Here is a 23,904-nt window from a genome sequence, read left to right as displayed (position 1 = left end):
GAATGCAAACAAAGTAACAAGTGTGAAGACTACTGAAACAATATAAACAAAGTAGCAAGTGTGAAGACTACTGAAACAATGTAAACAAAGTAGCAAGTGTGAAGACTACTGAAACAATGTAAACAAAGTAGCAAGTGTGAAGACTACTGAAACAATGTAAACAAAGTAGCAAGTGTGAAGACTACTGAAACAATGTAAACAAAGTAACAAGTGTGAAGACTACTGAAACAATGTAAACAAAGTAGCAAGTGTGAAGACTACTGAAACAATGTAAACAAAGTAGCAAGTGTGAAGACTACTGAAACAATGTAAACAAAGTAGCAAGTGTGAAGACAACTCGAAAAACTGGTGGACACAACAAAATCAATGGTATTTGACATGGGTAATAATTACAAGAACAACAACTGTATATGGGCACAGAGAAAGTTAATTGATCAGCACAAATTTATATAAAAAAAAAGTTAAAAATGTTCTTAATATTGAAGGAAGGAGACAGGAAGTACTAGAACAGCGTCTCAACAATGTATAATGTTAAAAGTTCTGAAGGAGAATGCGAGGAGCTTAATGGAGCATCTAGGGAGAAGATTTATCACAGGAAGCCAAAATGAATTTAAGGATGTGAAATCATATCTAGCTATTCTTCTGGCGTTCTAAGGCAGCTATAGAGATAAATAAGAATGAAACGTCAGGACTGCATCGTCCTCGATTGGAAGAATTTTTATACCGTTCCTTAACACAGATTAATGCATAAACAAGAATAAAAATTGGGGGGGGGGAGGAGGACAAACGGGAAGCTCGACGCTGGGGCTTCTATTGTTCTTGTTATATGCAAATGATCTGTTCGATCTGCTGACGATGTAACATTAAAGAAATGGATACAAACACAGAAGAGAGAAACTCCATAGAGAACCGGATAGGCTTAAAAAAAAAAAGAAAAAAGAGGTGCGGCTGTAAATAGCTTCTGTAATTCAACCTATACCCAGGCAAGAAAATAAGGAGCGTAGAGGGAGAACGAAAACATGCCGGAAAGGAGAGGAAAGGGAAAGGAGAAATTGCAAACATTAGCAAAAGAAACGGACCTGGGAGAGAGTATCACGCCAAACATATAGCCAGAAAAGAACAAAAATATAGAAACCTCGGAGGCATGTGCGAGACTAGCCAATCTCAGGACACGAACCTAAATTATAATTAGAACACCATACTGTATATAACGTATGTAAGGCCCATGAGAAAGTGTGCAGCTCCAGAGTGAAGTCCCACCTGATGAAGCATGTGAAGAGACCAGAGGAATTCCAAATGTTATTACTAATACTTGTTCCTGCAAGAACTGAAAGCTATGTGAGGAGGAGAGAGGCGAGGAACTAAACCTGACGAACCTATAGGAGAAGAGAGCGAGGGGAAAACATGATAACAATGTACATTTTTAAAAGGAACTGACAGAGCAGACAGAGAGACCATTCGAAAGAGAATCATGGACAAGGAATATTATTGGAAGTTAGTTACAGATCGATCATAAGGGTATTGGAGAGAATATCTTTTAATTTCGCAATGGGACAAAAAAAGGTGGAATATTTTATATGAACAAGGTGTGAATGCAAACTCCAATCATAGCTTCACGAGTAGATATGGCAAGGCCCAGGAAGCCTACTGGCCTTCACATAGCGGTCGTCAAGGATACTAAAACATAACATTTTAATAGCGAAGTAGTGACCAATGGTACACAGAATGCATGTACACGACCTGCTGTATATTATATGGGAATAAAATCACGAACCAACTTCAGAGGAAAGAATGAAAGAAAACACAGACAAAATGAGTGTAACACCACTGACAGTGTCAAGAGTATCCACCACCACTGACAGTGTCAACAGTACCCACCACCACTGACAGTGTCAAGAGTATCCACCACCACTGACAGTGTCAACAGTACCCACCACCACTGACAGTGTCAAGAGTATCCACCACCACTGACAGTGTCAACAGTACCCACCACCACTGACAGTGTCAAGAGTATCCACCACCACTGACAGTGTCAAGAGTATCCACCACCACTGACAGTGTCAACAGTACCCACCACCACTGACAGTGTCAAGAGTATCCACCACCACTGACAGTGTCAACAGTACCCACCACCACTGACAGTGTCAAGAGTATCCACCACCACTGACAGTGTCAACAGTACCCACCACCACTGACAGTGTCAAGAGTATCCACCACCACTGACAGTGTCAAGAGTATCCACCACCACTGACAGTGTCAACAGTACCCACCACCACTGACAGTGTCAAGAGTATCCACCACCACTGACAGTGTCAAGAGTATCCACCACCACTGACAGTGTCAACAGTACCCACCACCACTGACAGTGTCAAGAGTATCCACCACCACTGACAGTGTCAAGAGTATCCACCACCACTGACAGTGTCAAGAGTATCCAACACCACTGACAGTGTCAACAGTACCCACCACCACTGACAGTGTCAAGAGTATCCACCACCACTGACAGTGTCAAGAGTATCCACCACCACTGACAGTGTCAACAGTACCCACCACCACTGACAGTGTCAACAGTACCCACCACCACTGACAGTGTCAAGAGTACCCACCACCACTGACAGTGTCAAGAGTACCCACCACCACTGACAGTGTCAAGAGTACCCACCACCACTGACAGTGTCAAGAGTACCCACCACCACTGACAGTGTCAAGAGTATCCACCACCACTGACAGTGTCAAGAGTACCCACCACCACTGACAGTGTCAAGAGTACCCACCACCACTGACAGTGTCAAGAGTACCCACCACCACTGACAGTGTCAAGAGTATCCACCACCACTGACAGTGTCAAGAGTACCCACCACCACTGACAGTGTCAACAGTACCCACCACCACTGACAGTGTCAAGAGTATCCACCACCACTGACAGTGTCAACAGTACCCACCACCACTGACAGTGTCAACAGTACCCACCACCACTGACAGTGTCAAGAGTACCCACCACCACTGACAGTGTCAAGAGTATCCACCACCACTGACAGTGTCAAGAGTACCCACCACCACTGACAGTGTCAACAGTACCCACCACCACTGACAGTGTCAAGAGTATCCACCACCACTGAGTGTCAACAGTACCCACCACCACTGACAGTGTCAAGAGTACCCACCACCACTGACAGTGTCAACAGTACCCACCACCACTGACAGTGTCAACAGTACCCACCACCACTGACAGTATCAAGAGTACCCACCACCACTGACAGTGTCAACAGTACCCACCACCACTGACAGTGTCAACAGTACCCACCACCACTGACAGTGTCAACAGTACCCACCACCAGTGACAGTGTCAACATTACCCACCACCACTGACAGTGTCAACAGTACCCACCACCACTGACAGTGTCAAGAGTATCCACCACCACTGACAGTGTCAAGAGTACCCACCACCACTGACAGTGTCAACAGTACCCACCACCACTGACAGTGTCAACAGTACCCACCACCACTGACAGTGTCAACAGTACCCACAACCACTGACAGTGTCAAGAGTACCCACCACCACTGACAGTGTCAACAGTACCCACCACCACTGACAGTGTCAAGAGTACCCACCACCACTGACAGTATCAAGAGTACCCACCACCACTGACAGTGTCAAGAGTACCCACCACCACTGACAGTGTCAACAGTACCCACCACCACTGACAGTGTCAAGAGTACCCACCACCACTGACAGTGTTAAGAGTATCCACCACCACTGACAGTGTCAAGAGTATCCACCACCACTGACAGTGTCAAGAGTACCCACCACCACTGACAGTGTCAACAGTACCCACCACCACTGACAGTGTCAACAGTACCCACCACCACTGACAGTGTCAACAGTACCCACCACCACTGACAGTGTCAAGAGTACCCACCACCACTGACAGTGTCAACAGTACCCACCACCACTGACAGTGTCAAGAGTACCCACCACCACTGACAGTGTCAACAGTACCCACCACCACTGACAGTGTCAAGAGTACCCACCACCACTGACAGTGTCAACAGTACCCACCACCACTGACAGTGTCAACAGTACCCACCACCACTGACAGTGTCAACAGTACCCACCACCACTGACAGTGTCAACAGTACCCACCACCAATGACAGTGTCAACAGTACCCACCACCACTGACAGTGTCAACAGTACCCACCACCACTGACAGTGTCAACAGTACCCACCACCACTGACAGTGTCAACAGTACCCACCACCACTGACAGTGTCAACAGTACCCACCACCACTGACAGTGTCAACAGTACCCACCACCACTGACAGTGTCAACAGTACCCACCACCACTGACAGTGTCAACAGTACCCACCACCACTGACAGTGTCAACAGTATCCACCACCACTGACAGTGTCATCAGTACCCACCACCACTGACAGTGTCAACAGTACCCACCACCACTGACAGTGTCAAGAGTATCCACCACCACTGACAGTGTCAACAGTACCCACCACCACTGACAGTGTCAACAGTACCCACCACCACTGACAGTGTCAACAGTACCCACCACCACCGACAGTGTCAACAGTACCCACCACCACTGACAGTGTCAACAGTACCCACCACCACTGACAGTGTCAACAGTACCCACCACCACTGACAGTGTCAACAGTACCCACCACCACTGACAGTGTCAAGAGTATCCACCACCACTGACAGTGTCAACAGTACCCACCACCACTGACAGTGTCAACAGTACCCACCACCACTGACAGTGTCAACAGTACCCACCACCACTGACAGTGTCAACAGTACCCACCACCACTGACAGTGTCAACAGTACCCACCACCACTGACAGTGTCAACAGTACCCACCACCACTGACAGTGTCAACAGTACCCACCACCACTGACAGTGTCAACAGTACCCACCACCACTGACAGTGTCAACAGTATCCACCACCACTGACAGTGTCAACAGTACCCACCACCACTGACAGTGTCAAGAGTATCCACCACCACTGACAGTGTCAACAGTACCCACCACCACTGACAGTGTCAACAGTACCCACCACCACTGACAGTGTCAACAGTACCCACCACCACTGACATTGTCAACAGTACCCACCACCACTGACAGTGTCAACAGTACCCACCACCACTGACATTGTCAACAGTACCCACCACCACTGACAGTGTCAAGAGTACCCACCACCACTGAGTGTCAACAGTACCCACCACCACTGACAGTGTCAACAGTACCCACCACCACTGACAGTGTCAACAGTACCCACCACCACTGACAGTCTCAACAGTACCCACCACCACTGACAGTGTCAACAGTACCCACCACCACTGACAGTCTCAACAGTACTCACCACCACTGACAGTGTCAACAGTACCCACCACCACTGACAGTGTCACAGTACCCACCACCACTGACAGTGTCAACAGTACCCACCACCACTGACAGTGTCAAGAGTATCCACCACCACTGACAGTGTCAACAGTACCCACCACCACTGACAGTGTCAAGAGTATCCACCACCACTGACAGTGTCAACAGTACCCACCACCACTGACAGTGTCAACAGTACCCACCACCACTGACAGTGTCAACAGTACCCACCACCACTGACAGTGTCAACAATACCCACCACCACTGACAGTGTCAACAGTACCCACCACCACTGACAGTGTCAACAGTACCCACCACCACTGACAGTGTCAACAGTACCCACAACCACTGACAGTGTTAACAGTACCCACCACCACTGACAGTGTCAAGAGTACCCACCACCACTGACAGTGTCAAGAGTACCCATCACCACTGACAGTGTCAAGAGTACCCACCACCACTGACAGTGTCAACAGTACCCACCACCACTGACAGTGTCAACAGTACCCACCACCACTGACAGTGTCAACAGTACCCACCACCACTGACAGTGTCAACAGTACCCACCACCACTGACAGTGTCAAGAGTACCCACCACCACTGACAGTGTCAAGAGTACCCACCACCACTGTCAGTGTCAACAGTACCCACCACCACTGACATTGTCAAGAGTATCCACTGACAGTGTTAAGAGTACCCACCACCACTGACAGTGTCAACAGTACCCACCACCACTGACAGTCTTAACAGTACCCACCACCACTGACAGTGTCAAGAGTACCCACCACCACTGACAGTGTCAAGAGTACCCATCACCACTGACAGTGTCAAGAGTACCCACCACCACTGACAGTGTCAACAGTACCCACCACCACTGACAGTGTCAACAGTACCCACCACCACTGACAGTGTCAACAGTACCCACCACCACTGACAGTGTCAAGAGTACCCACCACCACTGTCAGTGTCAACAGTACCCACCACCACTGACAGTGTCAACAGTACCCACCACCACTGACAGTGTCAACAGTACCCACCACCACTGACAGTGTCAACAGTACCCACCACCACTGACAGTGTTAACAGTACCCACCACCACTGACAGTGTCAACAGTACCCACCACCACTGACGGTGTCAACAGTACCCACCACCACTGACAGTGTCAAGAGTACCCACCACCACTGACAGTGTCAACAGTACCCACCACCACTGACATTGTCAAGAGTACCCACCACCACCACTGACAGTGTCAAGAGTACCCACCACCACTGACAGTGTCAACAGTACCCACCACCACTGAGTGTCAACAGTACCCACCACCACTGACAGTGTCAACAGTACCCACCACCACTGATAGTGTCAACAGTACCCACCACCACTGACAGTGTCAACAGTACCCACCACCACTGATAGTGTCAACAGTACCCACCACCACTGACAGTGTCAACAGTACCCACCACCACTGACAGTGTCAACAATACCCACCACCACTGACAGTGTCAACAGTACCCACCACCATTGACAGTGTCAACAGTACCCACCACCACTGACAGTGTCAACAGTACCCACCACCACTGACAGTGTCAACAGTACCCACCACCACTGACAGTGTCAAAAGTACCCACCACCACTGTCAGTGTCAACAGTACCCACCACCATTGACAGTGTCAACAGTACCCACCACCACTGACAGTGTCAACAGTACCCACCACCACTGACAGTGTCAACAGTACCCACCACCACTGACAGTGTCAAAAGTACCCACCACCACTGACAGTGTCAACAGTACCCACCACCACTGACAGTGTCAACAGTACCCACCACCACTGACAGTGTCAACAGTACCCACCACCACTGATAGTGTCAAAAGTACCCACCACCACTGACAGTGTCAACAGTACCCACCACCACAACATAACCTCTACCCCTACCCCCTATTCAATCAAAATTGCTTCCACTATCAAAACAAAGTAGGAACCTCACCTCACAATAAGTTTTTATAGTTTAGTTAAAAAACGAGAAAGAATATCCAGTTAAAGCCTGAACATACACATCACACGAATTTTTGATCGAATCCCATAAAACGCAATAAATATACTACGTGGCACCTTTGTTCACTAGCCACGTATTGGCCGGCACTTGACTGGACACCAGGCATCACTAACTGGACACCAGGCATCACTAACTGGACACCAAGCATCACTAACTGGACACTAGTTATCACTAGCTGGACACCAGGCATCACTAACTGGACACCAGGCATCACTAACTGGACACCAGGCATCACTAACAAGAGAAAATCATGGCACACAAGGACAAGAATTGTACATTGTGTCAACTCACCCTGAGTTTATTAGTTTATTCTTTAAAGGTACACCAAGCTTATGTGACTGTCTGGAAATCAGTCATGAATACAATGTTGGAAATATGAAAAACAACTTATAAGTACCACAAGAGGCGTACAATTCAAATTCAAATTTTTATTTCCACATGATATACCGTTTATTAAAAAATGGAAGACATATAATATTGCAGATGGAAAGCTTTTGGTTATACAGAGTATTTCAGGCAAGCTTAAAGCTTGTAGATGAATGGTTCAGAGAACCGACATGTGTCTAATTTATCATCAAGCTTAAAGCTATCTTAACACTGAAAGGACACTAAAAAATTGACATATATATATATTTATATATATATATATAATATATATATATATATATATATATATATATATATATATATATATATATATATATATATATATATATATATATATAAAGTTCCGAGGTACATATTTTTTCATTAGGCGACAATAAATACAAAAACTCACAATATAGATACATTGACTGTTTAAAATAACATACCTCAGTCTCCATATAAAACAAAACTTTTATTTCTATAAAGAATGTTAATATTGAAATACTTTATATAAAACTCTTGGTTAAGTAGAATATCCGGCAGCCTTAAAATATCTTATAATAACTTACAATATTAACAGTGCAATTTTTGAAAGAACAATTTGTTGAAAGTTTTATTTAGACAGTTCGCAATAACATTTGTGGAGGTTATTAATGTTGGTGAAATTAATACGCAAAAACAAGTTTCATGTAGCATGTACTGGTATAAACATAACTGCTGTCAGTAAGTTAGAGAAAGTTGAAAGTTACTGGATTTGTAGGAGAGATAAAGAACATTAGGTTGGTATAACAGCGACAATGATTCCTAATAGGTCTTCTTGGAGAACTTACCAGATCAGTACAAGACAAACAGTGATGCAAAACAGCTGTAAAAATAAATATATTCAGAGGAATTCAGACAGGAAACACCAGAACGTTTAACGGAAAATAAAAACTATATCTGCCACACAGAAAGACAAAACGGTGAAATGTGTAAATGCTATACTAGGAAAATCTACAAATATGAAAAAAATGCAAAACCCACACAGAAAAAAGTGTTGCATTACGTTACCAAAAAGATGGTGTCATTTTGAAAAATATATTAAGTACATAAAAACATACGAAAGAAGGAACACTGCAGGAGGTCTACTAACCCATGAGGGGTAGGTCAATGTTTACCCCCGGATTAGCCCAATGACCCACCCAGTCTGGTCACCTCCACTCAAGGAGCACGGCACCAGACGCAGCAGCACATGCTAGTCAGGTACAACTCACACCCACCCACATCCACTCATGTATTTATCTAACCTATTTTTAAAACTACACATCTTAACTTCTATGACGGTACTCGGGAGTTTGTTCCACTCATCCACAACTCTAATACCAAACCAGTACTTTCCTATATCCTTCCTGAATCTGACTTTTTCCAACTTAAAACCATTGCCGCGAGTCCTGTCTAGGCTAGATATTTTTAGCACGCTATATACATCCCCTTTATTCATTCCTGTTTTCCATTCATACACCACAATCATATCACCCCTAATTCTACGCCTTTCTAGAGAGTGCAGATTCAGGGCCCTCGGCCTATCCTCATAGGAAAGATTTATGATACATGGGATCATCTTTGTCATCCTCCTCTGTACGTTTTCCAGTGCATTTATATCCATTCTTTAATACGGTGACCAGAATTGTGCAGCATAATCTAAATGAGGCCTAACCAAGGATATATAGAGTTGAAGAACAACCTGAGGATTTCTATTATTTATGCTTCTTGATATGAAGCCAAGGATTCTGTTAGCTTTATTGCGAACGCTTATGCACTGTCTTGGCTTCCGGTTACTGCTAACCAGAACTCCTAAATCATTTTCGCAATCAGTAATATTAAGGTCTACACTATTTAGTTTATATGTGGCATGGTTATCCTTTCCAACATTTAGAGCTTTGCATCTGTCTATATTAGGCTGCATCTGCCACTTCTCCGACCACTGCATCAGTCTTTTCAAATCATCCTCGAGTGCACTTATGTCCTCATTAGAATGAATTGGACGGCCTATTTTGGTGTCATCAGCAAATTTGCTTACGTCGCTATTTATTCCCTCAGCAATTTCGTTTATGTAAACTGTGAACAACAAGGGGACCAACACTGACCCCTGTGGAACACCGCTTGTGACGTACCCCCATTCTGATTTCTCCCCATTTATGCAAACTCTCTGCTGCCTATTTGTCAACTATGCCTCTACCCAGGAAAATTTTTCTCCTATTCCGTGTGCCTTAAGTTTCCTCAATAGCCTCTAATGTGGAACTCTATCGAAAGCCTTACTGAAGTCCATATACATAATATCATATTCAATACCATGATCTGCCTCCTCAAATACCTAGTGAAAAAAAGTTAGTAAATTCGTAAGACAGGAACGGCCCTTAGTAAAACCGTGTTGAGATTCATTAATCAATTTATGCATTTCAAGATAGCTACGAATTGCTTCGGCAATTACTGATTCCATAAATTTTCCCACTATGGAGGTAAGGCTTATTGGTCTATAGTTCGAAGCTAAGGACCTGTCACCTGCCTTGTAAGCAGGTATTACATTTGCCATTTTCCACTTATCTGGCACTATGGCAGTTTGTAGTGATATGTTGAAAAGATTAGCCAAAGGTTTGCTAAGTTCCTCTTTACATTCCTTTAAAACTTTTGCAAACAATTCATCAGGGCCTGGGCATTTATTAGGTTTTAATTTCTCTATTTGTTTGAGGATCATGTCACTAGTTACCCCAATCGTGCATAGTTTACCGTCCTATTCTACATAATTTATTATTTCTGGAATTTCGCTAGTATCTTCCTGGGTAAAAACTGAGAGGAAGTAAGTAATGAAAATTTCACACATATCCTTATCACTGTCAGTGATCTGACCCGAGTTACTCTTAAGTGGGCCTGTCTTGTCCCTAATCTTATTTCTGTATACCTGAAAGAACACTATTGGGTTAGTCTTCAAGTTCCTCGCAACCTTAGCCTCATAATCCCTTGTAGCTTTTCTTATTCCTTTTTTTATTTCTCTTTTTAATTAAATATATTGATTTCTTAACTGCCGCTCTCCTCTTTTGATACACTTATATGTCTCTCTTTTGACCAATGAGATGTTTTAATCTATTGTTCATCCACATACTTTCACCCATAGACGTGCGAGTCGTGGCTACACACCAAAAAACTTTACGACCTAAGTTGCCCAAAACTCCAGGTGGAAAGGGGACGGTAATACAAAAATCACGTATCAGGAAAACGAAGACAAAGTAAACAATGATAAAATTGATAGGTAGTGAGAACGAAATGATCTTAATACAGAACAAGTTGACTAAAGGACAACTGGAGCTACAGAGATGCATGGAACACAAGGAACCAGTTTTTCATACATCAGGTCCAAACCTATAACACCGAAAAGTACAACTAGTACTGTGGAGAACAGGGATATGCACACCATGTGACATATTACAAAATGGTTCAGTACCAGAGGGACTAACAAAGCACAATAATCAAACATCTAAAGGGTACAGCTTTCTTCTTATTTGCTAACGTTCAGGATTTAATAACAAATACAAAATACATATTGTACTAGAAGCAAATGCAATGCTTGTAAGAGACTAATTTTATTAAAATATTCAAATGATACAGTTGAATTTCTAAGAGTTAAAGTAAAGAAGAATCTGGTAATTATCCTCGAATATAAACTACAGTCATCTACGGTGTAGGAAGTGATGACTTTAAGAGCCTTGAAAATCGTACACTACACCATATATGAAGATTTCAATTTTCCAAATGCTAAGCGGAAGATGGCAGACAACAGAACTGTACCAAACGAAGTGTTTTAAAAAGAGACGTGAGTAAACACCGGGATATATTTATTAGAAAACGTTTCGGCCATGGAACCTTGACCACTTCTAACACATGGAATAAGATAGCAGTATATATAGGTGAAGAGTGGGGTGTGAGTGACATAGTGACCTAAAAATGGCATATCTGAGATGAAATCAGGTAGATAAAGAGGTCATGTGATTCCTGTGTTGTTAGGTGGTGCTTCTCCTGGATGAGTATCATGTCAATGTTGAAATTTTGTAGTTTCCTATATTATGTGCTATGTCCTGTGTTTTATTCTAATGGTGTCGCTAAGTAGCTGTTCTATGTTGTCGATATTCGTTAATAGTCATCACAGCCGAAGGTAGTGTAAACCAGCACATAGCAATTTATATCTCCCTAGAAGCAGGCATGGTCTGCGCATTTGTTCTTGTAGACCCACCTTCCCCATCCTTTTCCGTATTGAGAGTATAGTGTCGGTGAGAGCGATTAGTGAGACTTCTTGACATCGTCAGCATTTAAGGTTTTGTTCCGTGAGGACGCGTTGTACCTCATTCCAATTCATCAACTGTCCCGTGGAGTTCCTGTTGAGAACACAGGCGTACTTTAAGTCCTCCACAAGAACTCCGTGGGACATCTGAATTGGAATGAGCCACAACTCATTCAAATTCCGACGATGTCTAGAAGCCTCGCTAATCGCACTCACCGACACTATACTCTCAATGCGGAAAGGGATGGGGAAGGTGGGTCTACAAGAACAAATGTGCAGAACGTGACTGCTTGGAGGGAGATATAAATTGCTACTATGTGCTGGTTTGCACTACCTTCGGCTGTGATGGCTATATGGGCAAGCGGGCCACCAACAGCCTGGTCGACCAGGCAATCACAAGAAACGTATGAACATTTATAACATAACATTCTCCCTGATGTTATTCTGTCAGTCTACCCATATGCGTTAAGTGGGGTACTATTTCCTACGCCCCACCCTCCTTGCCAGCCTCCCCATGTGGTTGATGCTGGGGCACTACTTCCTACCCCCCTGCCAAGCTCCACATGTGGGTGATGGGGTACTACTTACTACCCCCTGCCAGGCTCCACATGTGGGTGATGTTGGGGTACTACTTCCTACCCCCCCTGCCAAGCTCCACATGTGGGTGATGGGGTACTACTTACTACCCCCTGCCAGGCTCCACATGTGGGTGATGTTGGGGTACTACTTCCTACCCCCCCTGCCACGCTCCACATGTGGGTGATGCTGGGGCACTACTTCCTACCCCCCCTGCCAGGCTCCACATGTGGGTGATGTTGGGGTACTACTTCCTACCCGCCCTGCCACGATTCACATGTGGGTGATGCTGGGGCAATACTTTCTACCCCCTTGCCAAGCTCCACATGTGGGTGATGTTGGGGTACTACTTCCTACCCCCCCTGCCAAGCTCCACATGTGGGTGATGGGGTACTACTTACTACCCCCTGCCAGGCTCCACATGTGGGTGATGTTGGGGTACTACTTCCTACCCCCCCTGCCACGCTCCACATGTGGGTGATGCTGGGGCACTACTTCCTACCCCCCCTGCCAGGCTCCACATGTGGGTGATGTTGGGGTACTACTTCCTACCCGCCCTGCCACGATTCACATGTGGGTGATGCTGGGGCAATACTTTCTACCCCCTTGCCAAGCTCCACATGTGGGTGATGTTGGGGTACTACTTCCTACCCCCCCTGCCAAGCTCCACATGTGGGTGATGGGGTACTACTTACTACCCCCTGCCAGGCTCCACATGTGGGTGATGTTGGGGTACTACTTCCTACCCCCCCTGCCACGCTCCACATGTGGGTGATGCTGGGGCACTACTTCCTACCCCCCCTGCCAGGCTCCACATGTAGGTGATGTTGGGGTACTACTTCCTACCCGCCCTGCCACGATTCACATGTGGGTGATGCTGGGGCAATACTTTCTACCCCCTTGCCAAGCTCCACATGTGGGTGATGTTGGGGTACTACTTCCTACCCCCCCTGCAAAGCTCCACATGTGGGTGATGTTGGGGTACTACTTCCTACCCCCCCTGCCAAGCTCCACATGTGGGTGATGTTGGGGTACTACTTCCTACCCCCCTGCCAAGCTCCACATGTGGGTGATGCTGGGGTACTACTTCCTACCCCCCCCTGCCAGGCTCCACATGTGGGTGATGTTGGGATACTACTCCCTACCTCCTCTGCGAGGCTTCACATGTGGGTGATGATGGGGTACTACTTCCTACCCCCCCTGCCAAGCTCCACATGTGGGTGAGACTGGGGGCATTACCTTCTACCCCCCTGCCAAGCTCCACATGTGGGTGATATTGGGGTACTACTTCCTACCCCCCCTGCCAGGCTCCACATGTGGGTGATGTTGGGGTACTACTTCCTACCCCCCCTGCCAGGCTCCACATGTGGGTGATGTTGGGGTACTACTTCCTACCCCCCTGCCAGGCTCCACATGTGGGTGATGTTGGGGTACTACTTCCTACCCCCCCTGCCAGGCTCCACATGTGGGTGATGTTGGGGTACTACTTCCTACCCCCCTGCCAGGCTCCACATGTGGGTGATGTTGGGGTACTACTTCCTACCCCCCCTGCCAGGCTCCACATGTGGGTGATGTTGGGGTACTACTTCCTACCCCCCCTGCCAGGCTCCACATGTGGGTGATGTTGGGGTACTACTTCCTACCCCCCTTGCCAAGCTCCACATGTGGGTGATGTTGGGGTACTACTTCCTACCCCTCCTGCCAAGCTACACATGTGGGTGATGCTGGGGTACTACTTCCTACCCCCCCCCGCCCTGCCAGGCTCCACATGTGGGTGATGTTGGGGTACTACTTCCTATCCCCCCTGCCAAACTCCACATGTGGGTGATGTTGGGGTACTACTTCCTACCCCTCCTGCCAAGCTACACATGTGGGTGATGCTGGGGCATTACTTCCTACCCCCCTCCCTGCCAGGCTCCACATATGTGTAAGGCGGGGGCACTACTTCTTATTTTCCCCTCCCTGTCATTCATCCCTCGTGTACCTTCCCACCTGCCCTCCCCTCTCCCCCCGCCCTCCTTCCCCATGTCTGCCCTCCACTTCCTCTCCTCCTCCTCGTCTTGTCGTGCACTGTACCTTCATTAAGGAGTCATAACAAAGTCTTCGCATCATCGTGTGCAAGTCACCTCCGAACACCGTGAATTGCTGCCTTCCGTCTGCTGTTATCTTCTACTTTACTTATCATATTTAAGATCTTGTTTATCACACATCACCATAGCAAAGATTCTACGAATTTAAGATTGACTTAATTTGCTATTTATTTTTCTCGGTATGTTCGTTTTTGTGGGTGTGCGTGTGAGCCTTTGTGTTTTTGTGAGTATAATGCATGCTTGGCACTACTTTCAAGCACTAGAGAACACTACCTGTAGGTGCTGGATGTGTGTGAATGATTGTCTTCCACTATACGTAGAAAATCAGCTATAGTCTTCGACTGAAATCTGTGTTGAGAGGTATGAGAAATTGTCAATTCAACCCGTCTACCACTCAGACCTGTTAATAAATTAGACACATGTGCAACTCCTGGGTATCTTTATTGAGGAAACGTTTCACCACACAGTGGCTTCATCAGTCCATACGTAGGAGAAACTTGAAGAACAGGAGGAGAATGAGGTAATCAGTCCCTCAACCTTGAGTGTGGGAATGATTACCTCATTCTCCTCCTGTTCTTCAAGTTTCTCCTACGTATGGACTGATGAAGCCACTGTGTGGCGAAACGTTTCCTCAATAAAGATACCCAGGAGTTGCACATGTGTCTAATTTATTAACATATCGGTTCTCTGAACCATTCATCTACAAACACTCAGACCTGGGAAAAAACTTACATCATTTGTTCTTTTAGACATGTATATATTGGTGTGTAAAACATGATATATGTATGTGTAAAACATGGTACATGTAGACATACATATAGGCTTTATACAATATACTGGAGTGAGCTCACTCCAGTAAAGACGTTCCCTGGGATCGTATTTGCTTACACATGCTCCTGTTTTCTGCAACTTTGCAAGCTCCTGATGTGCTGATTGCAACACGAAAGGCCTACAGCTATCATTCTATTCCCCGCCGTGGTCATTTTGCATCTTGTGTCACTTGGCTTGCGATATATATATATATATATATATATATATATATATATATATATATATATATATATATATATATATATATTGCAAACAATCGCAGACGGGCGATCTCAGCTATGCAAGAGAAGCCACAGGTGAAAAATCTTTAGCTCAAGTACTTTCACACTTCTCAGTGCGTCATCAGGAGCTATGCAATGTTGCAAGATAGCAACTAAAGCAGGGAGAGAGTTCTCAGAGTAGTGCGGATGTGTCACCGGCCGTGTGTGTGTGTGTGTGTGTGTGTGTGTGTGTGTGTGTGTGTGTGTGTGTGTGTGTCTTTTTTTCTGTATCAATCACGTTGGATACCAGGTATATCTTGCTACTTCTACTGACCCTTGGGTCATATTACACATGCATGTACATGTATATATATACATACCTAACTGGGTTTTCTTCTATTTCTTTGATTCTATTTCTTGTTTATTTCCTCTTATCTCCATACGGATGTGGAACAGAATTCTTGCTCCGTAAGCCATACATGTTGTAAGAGGCAACTAAAATGCTGGGAGCGAGGGGGGTAGTAACCCCTTCACTATAAATTACTAAATTAAAAAAAAAACGGAAGTTTTTCTTTTTTAGGTCACGCTGCCTCGGTGGGACACGGCCGGCCTCAATCCGTAATTTAGAAATTGCTGACACGTTCCTGTTGAAGAATTGGGATAGTTTGGGAAAAACTTTACAATTCGGCAACCAAGACGGAAAAACAGAGGACACCAGTTCTCACAGGAGCACACCTCAGCTAAGCGATGCTTACCCATAATGTACAGTGCTTTTTGCATTGGTCACCGTAAATTCTAGCTGTTAGGGTAAGGTAAGGATGTGTTCCATCAACATTGTCTTCCTGTGACAAATGGTAAGTGGTAATATGAATTTCCTTTCTAATAACATTATTTTAATTTATATATAATAATTATATTCTTGTATGCCCAGCAAACCTAATCATATACAGATAGTTTGGCGACCTGCTGTGACTTAAGTCCCACTTACCTCACCCAAATTACTTGCAGGAAATAATTCAGATAATACCCTGTAAACTTCCTGCAGGTAATTTAATCACATAATAATAATAATAATAATAATAATAATAATAATAATAATAATAATAATAATAATAATAATAATAATAATAATAATAATAATAATAATAATAATAAATAAATAAATAAATAAATATATATATATATACGTATGTATGTATAATCAACAGCATACGTAAGAAGGTTGCTGTTTATCGCTTCATGAAACAGAATGTTAACACAGAGTGGGATACTTACAGTTTGAGGCGGCCTTGAGTACAGCCTTGTAAGCCGCGGTCACCAATACCCCTAGACTGCACGGCTGGCACCTGCAATCAGTGCCGTCAGGGCTAGTCTGGTGCCACTTGTCAGGTGCTACGGCTGGCAGGGGTGGCCTTGGCTGTGCCAACACAGGTGCCGTCGTTGACATTCGAGGCAGGACACATCCGTTGGCACCACTGAAGCCTTTCTCTGTGTACTCCAGTATACCGTATGTTTTCCTGTACTTAGCTGGGTGGTGCTGGAAGGTGAGGTGCTGGTGCTGATGATACACGTGATGGTCACCACAGAACGAGAAGTGCTGTCGTAGTTTCTGGGGTCGGCGGCCAGCCACCCGTGACCCGTTGCCTGCCCCGGAGACACACCCGTCCCCCGGAGCTACACTGTAACTCCGTCCCAGCCGCCTCCCACCGTGGGTTATACTTGCTCCTCTACCCACTACACCATGGGCTGCTGTTAGTATGGGCGGATTTAATGAATATACCTTATAAGATCCATGACTGAGGGCTGACACACAGGAAGACGAGCGTGAGATAGCGGTGCCCCGGCGGCCGCCATGTTGGGTGAGGTTAAAGAAGGCCTCTGAACCAGAGGCTGCACAACTGTCGTTATTAACATGCACAGTGACCAGAGGTGGCTCTGGTGCCACCTTGCCACCCTCAACACTAGTAGTGATTTGACCCATTGGGTCCAGCGTGCCCCAGGCCGCAGCCACCGCTGGCCTCCTGCGGCGCGACGCACCATTCACGCTGCGACAGGTGACAGTGGCGCTGCGGGGGACACTGAAGGAAGGTCGCGGTAATAATCGCAGGTCTCGAGGAAGGCGCCAGGTGGTGGCGGCTTTGTCTTGGGGCGACACGAGGGTGATGGGAGCCATGGCGTGACCGCCCACCCATCCTGGACTCTCACTAACGTGGTCCGCCATGCTAGTGGGTGTAGGTGCAGGTGTGGTGGTTACTAGCACCTACATACACACCTGCCCTCACACATCCTCCTTCACAACACTGGCACACTTCCTGAAATCTTTACTATACTTGGACTTCACTTTACGTACCGAGGTTTGTAAATAAGGCACACAGACTGAAGAGGAATAAATATATTAGTTATATCACAAGACGCTCCGCCGCCACACATTACCAGAGTGTACAGTTTTAACAAATTTAACTGCGTGTACGTGGGCAAGGCTGAACATGATAACACAACACTATAGGTCACTGTTGCTTTTCACAATGTTGGTCCTCACACTGCTGGTCATCGCGCAACACAAACTCCACACGTGCTCCCGCGTCCTTCACCCATACAAAATACAGTCCTTCAACACCCATTATACGAGTGCTTCATCATACTTCACCTGTACAATGTTCGTCTAACACATTCTACACAGGTTCTCCACCATACCTCACCTACACAATGTGCACTTCTACAACACGTGAGACAAGTCACAGCCCCGCCGTTCACATGAATTTACTCACAGGATGACAATATTTACAAACTTTCATGGCTGCATAACAACTGCACAAACATACACCTCAGTAACACTGTGTAAGAGTAAACTTTGAGTGTGGCATCATTTACACAAGAATGGCAAAGTACCTGTTTACAATGACATAGTATCTACGATTAAAAACACAATAACCACAAGTGATACACTAGCCATAACAAGTGACACACTAGCCATAACAAGTGACACACTAGCTACAAGTGATACACTAGCCATAACAAGTGACACACTAGCCATAACAAGTGACACACTAGCTGCAAGTGATACACTAGCCATAACAAGTGACACACTAGCTACAAGTGATATACTAGCCATAACAAGTGACACACTAGCCATAACAAGTGACACACTAGCTACAAGTGATACACTAGCCATAACAAGTGACACACTAGCCATAACAAGTGACACACTAGCTACAAGTGATACACTAGCCATAACAAGTGACACACTAGCCATAACAAGTGACACTAGCTACAAGTGATACACTAGCCATAACAATTGACACACTAGCCATAACAAGTGACACACTAGCCATAACAAGTGACACTAGCTACAAGTGATACACTAGCCATAACAAGTGACACACTAGCCATAACAAGTGACACACTAGCCATAACAAGTGACACACTAGCCATAACAAGTGACACACTAGCCATAACAAGTGACACACTAGCCACAACACACTTGCCTCAACAAGACACACACTAGCCACAAGTCCACAAATGACACATTAGCCGAAAGTGACCACTAGCCACAAGTGACTCATTTGCCACAAGTGACACAATAGCCACAAGGGATACACCAGCCACAAGTGACACATTAGTCACAACCAGTGACACACTAGCCACAACAAAACACACACTAGCCACAAGTGACACACTAGCCAAAAAGCACACATTAGCTACAACAAATGACACACTAGCCACAACCAGTGCCACACTAGCCACAACAAAACACACACTAGCCACAAGTGACACACTAGCCACAAGTGACACACTAGCCACCACAAGTGACACACTAGCCAAAGGTGACACACTAGTCACAACAAGTGACACAATAGCTACAACAAAATGCACAATACCCAAAATAAGAGACACACTAGCCATAAGACACTAGCCACAACAAGTGACACACTAGCCGTAAGACACACACTAGCCGTAAGACACACTAGCCATAAGACACACACTAGCCACAACAATTGACACTAGCCATAAGAGTCACACTAGCCATAACAAGTGACACACTAGCCACAAGACACACATTAGCCACAACAAATGACAAAAACTACAAGAAACACACTAGCCACAAGTGACACACTAGCTACAAGTGACACACTAGCTACAAGTGATACACTAGCCACAACAAGTAACATACTGGCCAAAACAAGTAGCACAGTAGCCACAAGTGACACACTTGTCATAAGTGACACACTAGTCACAAGTTACACACTAGCGACAATACGTGACAACAGCCACATGTGACACACTAGTCACAAGTTACACACTAGCCACAACACGTGACAACAGCCACAAGTGACACACTAGCCACAACACGTGACAACAGCCACAAGTGACACACTAGCCACAACACGTGACAACAGCCACAAGTGACACACTAGCCACAATACGTGTCAACAGCCACAACACGGATCCACAGCGGTGGTTACACGGTTTGGAAGGTGTCGTGGCCCAGCGTGGGGGTCGAACCCACGACACTGAGATGCTGGGTCTCATGCTCTACCCTCTGAGCTAGCCGGGCTGATGCGGAAATGAAGGTGCAAAGAACACAAGGAGCCACTACAAGACTACTTATAGTAGCAACATAACACAAGGAGGTACTGTATGACTAATGATAGTAGCAACACAACACAAGGAGGTACTACAAGACTGTTGATAGTATCAGCACAACACAAGAAGGTACTACAAGACTACTGATAGTATCGACACAACACAAAGAGCCATTACAAGACTATTCATAGAATCAACACACAACGAGGCATTACAAGACTATTGATAGTATCAACACAACACAAGGCATTACAAGACTATTGATAGTATCAACACGAGGCAACACTACAAGATTACTTATACTACCATAACAATAGTAGACACTACAAGACTATTCACACTATCGGGGAGAGAGAAAAAAAAACATTTGTTTTTTAAGTAGCGTTTTTTTTTAGAGAGAGAGAGAGAGAGAGAGAGAGAGAGAGAGAGAGAGAGAGAGAGAGAGAGAGAGAGAGAGAGAGAGAGAGAGAGAGAGAGAGAGAGAGAGAGAAAGAGAGAAAGAGAGACAGAGAGAGAGAGAGAGAGAGAGAGAGAGAGAGAGAGAGAGAGAGAGAGAGAGAGAGAGAGAGAGAGAGAGAGAGAGAGAGAGAAACAATGAAATCATCTGCAGTTAGGGACCCTAGTTCTTCAGTGTAAGGTTCATACGCTGTACCTGGGATAGTCAGTGTGAGATACAGTAGCTCTGCACCTTACACTCATGTGCACCTCTACAATGTGATAATTGTTAGGAAAGACACATATGCAACAGTTAGGTATCTTTATTATTATTATTAGGTATCTTCATAATAAAGATACCTAACTGTTGCATATGTGTCTTACCTAACAACCTGTCGGTATTTTATACCATTTTAATGTTCAATGTGATAATTCTTGAGATCCGGCAATAATTTACTTAGGACTGAAGGCTCTGAGGAACTTTCAAACTGACGGGTTTTTTTTTTTTTTAGTATGTATTAAGTACTGATTTCTTGAACAGTAACAAAGTTCACAATTTTAGTACTACTAACAAGTAATTCAAAAGGCGAAACACCCCCCCCCCAAACACACACAGGCCAGGAGCTGAGTCTCGACCCCTGCAAGCACAATTAGGTGAGTACACACACATACACATACTAGTGACTAGCGAAGAGGCTGGGCCAGGAACTAAGACTCCACCCCTGCAACCACAAATAGGCGAGTCCACCAAAGTGTAACACAATATTTCAATATTGTTAAAATATGGGTTAGCGGGATACTTAGTACGTAGGTTGTAAGACACAGACAGCATCACCAGCATCTTTCCGACAACTTCACAACACACTATAAGGGAGCGTACATGCTTAGTAATGCGCAGGTAAGTATCACTGTTCATTGATGTTTGATACCTGAACAATGTAACTAGACATCTTCCACTCCTGAACTGTATAAGATTTTATCTGTTAGAAGACAATGTTTACTAAATGTAGTCTTCATAAAAAAATTTCTGAGAAGTTATTTCACTAAGTAACTCACACTAGCACCAGCGAAGAACTATACGAGAGAACGCGTGTAAAAAGATCACATGTGCGTCAATGTGGAGTAGTATCAAGCCTTGTACACATGATGTACAGAGAATGCCACACATGCATACAGAGGCGCTCGTGGCTGGTGCTGTCACCTCCACCACACACTGTCCACCACTGGCGCGGGAGGCAACACAGGTACACAGCCAGGCTCACTGCTTCGCTGCTGCTCCTTCACCTACTCCAGCCACACGTAAAGTTTAGCTCACAATGATCTAGTTAAGCAACGTTCTCTTTTAAATGAATCAGTTTTCTATATACACCATCAAGAACGTAAATATTTGAATACGTTGACAGAAACTTGTTATTAAGTACATAAATCTTATATTCAGAGTAAACTGAATGAGCGATAGTCAGAGAAACAAAGTGAAATTAAGAAAAACACTGAGCAGAAACTGGTTGAGGGATGAGGCAATCATAACAACCGCCCCCGCCTCCGCCCATTCTACCGCTCCCACCCTCAACTCCGCCCTAAAATTCCGCCCCCACTGCCCCTTTCATGCTAGTGCCCCCGCCGCATCTTTCATGCCACCGTCCCCGCCGCTCCTACCCTGTCCATGTGTGTGTTCACACCTTCATCATTATTGTAATCAAACAGTGACGTTCCCTCACTGCCACACAACTTGCATCCCTCCTCCCTCCCTACATTATACCTCCCCTCTGATATAGTTCTGCCCCACCACACTACCCTGCTCCATTATTTATATCTCCCTCCAAACATTACCCTGCTTCATCATATTTCCCTCCACACACTTCTCCATCACACTATCCTGTTTATCATTTATATTTCCCTCCACACACTGCTCCATCATACTACCCTGCTCCATCATTTACACTGAGTTATTTAACAGCGCAAATGATGCAGTATAAGTCTTGGCAGTAAAGACTGGAAGCTAGAACCTAGTTATTGTACTTGGATATATACCACCAGATGCAGCTTCTCAGCAGTTTCAAGACCAGCTAATGAAAACTGAATACCGTTTTGAAAGAACCTATCAAACCTATCCTCATATATCCTACTGCCTGATTTCAATTTAAGACATTGAATGATATAGCAAAGACTCTAATAGCAGAGAGAGTCTCAGGTGCCAGTTTGGATGAACAGTCTCACTCAACAGTACTACTAAGACTGAGAAATATTCCTTATGTCAGCAAATAGCAGAATCGACCAGACTAGGAATTATTCTGGACCTTATATTCACAAATAATGAAGACCTTGTATGGTAAATAATATTGTTGAAGACTGTAAATTCAGTCACCTAATAAAAGTTCAGACCTCCATACTAATTGGGCCTAATCATCAAAACACAATCATGAGGCTATGTTTAAAAAATATATCTTAAACAATAAAACCATCAACTGAAAGGTAATTTATCATGATCTTGTTGAAATATGCTGAGAAGATGATATGATAAACAAGGACCTAAACAAGTTGTTGGAGGGAAGAAGCTTAGTGGTACCAGAAGTATTCTCCAGACACATACTATTGCGAATGAAGAGAAGGTGCAGGTTGGAAAGGAAAAGGTGCGCTCTCTTTAGACGAAGACGACGAATGACAGAGCTCCTCATAGGCAATAGAATCTCTGAAAAATTCAAAGTACGACTGGCTAGAGAAATGGAAAATATTAAGCTCAAACTGAATGCATCATGCCGAGTCCATGAGAGACAAAGAGCGAAAACACCCATTAATGAAACTAAGAAAAATCCAAAATACTTTTCATGTGCAAAATCTAAGACAAAAACAAATCTGGTATCGAGCCTTCGATTAAAGACGACGGAACACATGACAACAACAGAGAAATGAGCGAGACACTCAGATCCTAATACAATTCAGTGCTCAGTGAGCCATTAATCAGAAAAAAGATTGACGACCCAAATGAGCTCTTTATGAACGAGACACAAAACACAACAGACATCTTCATGATATATCGCTAATGCATTCCTAACCCCACTTTGA

General features: G+C 44.8%; 1 protein-coding gene and 1 non-coding gene across 2 annotated transcripts in view; both read right to left on the bottom strand.

The window, feature by feature from the left end:
* LOC128686680 (uncharacterized) overlaps window positions 1-22,395 on the bottom strand; it is a 380,897-nt gene extending 358,502 nt beyond the window's left edge. Inside the window, exons 1-2 of the mRNA XM_053773710.2 lie at window positions 21,898-22,395; window positions 17,098-18,198 (exon numbers count right to left, since the gene is read on the bottom strand). Of these exons, the coding sequence (XP_053629685.1) occupies window positions 17,098-18,043 (946 nt within the window). The 5' untranslated portion in view covers window positions 18,044-18,198; window positions 21,898-22,395. The remainder of the gene's footprint in view (window positions 1-17,097; window positions 18,199-21,897) is intronic.
* On the bottom strand, window positions 20,305-20,377 carry TRNAL-CAG (transfer RNA leucine (anticodon CAG)). The gene has a single exon. It is a non-coding gene; the product is annotated as a tRNA-Leu (tRNA).
* Window positions 22,396-23,904: the final 1,509 nt, after the last annotated feature.

The sequence above is a fragment of the Cherax quadricarinatus genome, chromosome 12, assembly GCF_038502225.1.
Source record: "Cherax quadricarinatus isolate ZL_2023a chromosome 12, ASM3850222v1, whole genome shotgun sequence".
Taxonomy (NCBI): Eukaryota; Metazoa; Arthropoda; class Malacostraca; order Decapoda; family Parastacidae; genus Cherax; species Cherax quadricarinatus.
This window is presented reverse-complemented; position numbering and strand designations above follow the sequence as displayed.